The 1,707-nt window shown below is 54.7% G+C and overlaps 1 protein-coding gene across 1 annotated transcript; it reads right to left on the reverse strand.

The window, feature by feature from the left end:
* Positions 1–22: 22 nt before the first annotated feature.
* LOC113455921 (myosin-6-like) lies at positions 23–1,440 on the reverse strand (the record flags this gene model as incomplete). The annotated part of the gene is made up of 4 exons (XM_026778558.1): positions 23–82; positions 614–810; positions 1,105–1,223; positions 1,314–1,440. Coding segments are annotated over 4 exons (503 nt in total), but the record flags the coding sequence as incomplete, so codon positions are not given.
* Positions 1,441–1,707: the final 267 nt, after the last annotated feature.

A 1,707-nucleotide genomic window follows, 5' to 3' on the forward strand; every position in this document is an offset into this window, starting at 1 on the left:
GGTCTTCTCCAGGGAGGAGCACTTGGCATTGATGGCCTCCACTGCCTCCTCTGCATCCTGAAGCCTCTGGGCCAGCTTCTTCCTGTCCAGGGGAATGTATGTGACTGTACTTGAGGCATCAAGGCCTTGACATAATCCCCTTCTTCCCATTGTTGATGAGAAAAACCCTGTTTCTCCCCAGTGCTCCCTGAGATCCTCGAACCCCAGTCTAGAGGAGGTGAGACAGGTGCCTAGGGCAGAGTCTTCTGGCATAGGCTGCTCAGCCTCTCTCCCCAATCTGGGTGGCAGTGCCCCCCTCCAGGTTGAGTCCCCCCAGGCTGAATGACGATCGCTCCTCTGACCAACAAGCTTTTTGCTCGTCTTATACGTGAGTGTCAGGTATAACCCGGGCCAAAAGCTCACCCGTCAAAGGAAATACATCAGGGCCGGCCAGCCGGATGTTCCGGTGTGCAGGAGTCAGGCTTCCCTCAGATGCCTCTCTTGTTCACCTGTCCTCCCCACTCTTCTAGCTCCCGCTCCAGAAGCCTTTCCTGTGTTTACTCTGCCTGTCTTCACAGCAGATGCCCCGCCCCTTTCTCTCTGCAAATGCAGGTGGTAGCCACAGAGGACTCACTTGGCTTCCTCCAGCTCCTCCGTTCTCTGGATGGCGTCCGTCTCATACTTGGTCCTCCACTGGGCCACCTCTGAGTTGGCCTTGGACAGGACACGCTGTAGCTCAGCCTTGGCCTCCATTTCCTCCTCATACTGTTCCCGCAGCAGGTCACAGTCATGCCGGGCTGACTGCAGGGCGTGGGCCAGGGCGTTCTTGGCCTGGGAAGAGGTGGGCATCAAGGGGGTGAGAGCAAACCCAGCCTCCCTATCCTCTGGTTCTTGTCTATTCATGTCAGTCAAGGCCCAGACTCACCCAATTAAATGGATTCTCAACATCTTTGAGTGATTTTCATATGCCTACCTCTCTTCCTTATAAATAAGGAGTTGTTAAAGGGTCATTTAGTAGGGAGGTAGGTGACTAGACTATCTCTGGCTTCCAGGTGCATTTCTGCAGTTAATGTCACGACCAGGGATGTCATCAAGCCTGCCCCGCTGTCATTAACTGGGCCTCACCTTGCCTTCCTCCTCCAGCTGCCTTTTGAGGTCCTCCATCTGCTGGGTATAGGAAAGTTTCCCTCGGGTCAGCTGGGAAATCAGTGCCTCCTTTTCTTCCAGTTGCCTGGCCAACTCTCCTGGAGGTGGAATGATGGATTCGTGGGTCACGGAATGGGGAAACCAAAGCCCCACCAAGGTCAGGCGAAGAGACGGTCAGGAGCACCCACCATTCTCTGTCTGCAGTTTGGCTCGCTGTGTGGTGAAGTCATTGAGGGAGCGCTGGGATTCTTCCAGCTTTACTCGGTATTCGTTGGCCTGGTCCTCCAGTGTCCGCGACACTTTCTCCAGGTTTGCCTACAGGCCACGGCAAGCAGATGAAAGGTAAGTGTGGAAAGGGCTAGAGCCGGCAGGGAGGAGGAGGAGTTGTGTGAACCCAGACCAGACGAAGGAAGGGGATGGAGTGAGCACAGAGGACAGGCAGGAGGGTGACATAGAGTAGAAGGGACTCAGTCTGGAGGGCACATGAATTAAGGAAAGATTAGTAGAAAAAGGTAGGCAAAGGCTATGGAGAGGCAGAGCAGACAGGAGGCAAAGGCCGGTGGGGAACAAAGGGAATAAAAA

Source organism: Microtus ochrogaster, unplaced genomic scaffold, assembly GCF_000317375.1.
Source record: "Microtus ochrogaster isolate Prairie Vole_2 unplaced genomic scaffold, MicOch1.0 UNK3742, whole genome shotgun sequence".
NCBI lineage: Eukaryota > Metazoa > Chordata > Mammalia > Rodentia > Cricetidae > Microtus > Microtus ochrogaster.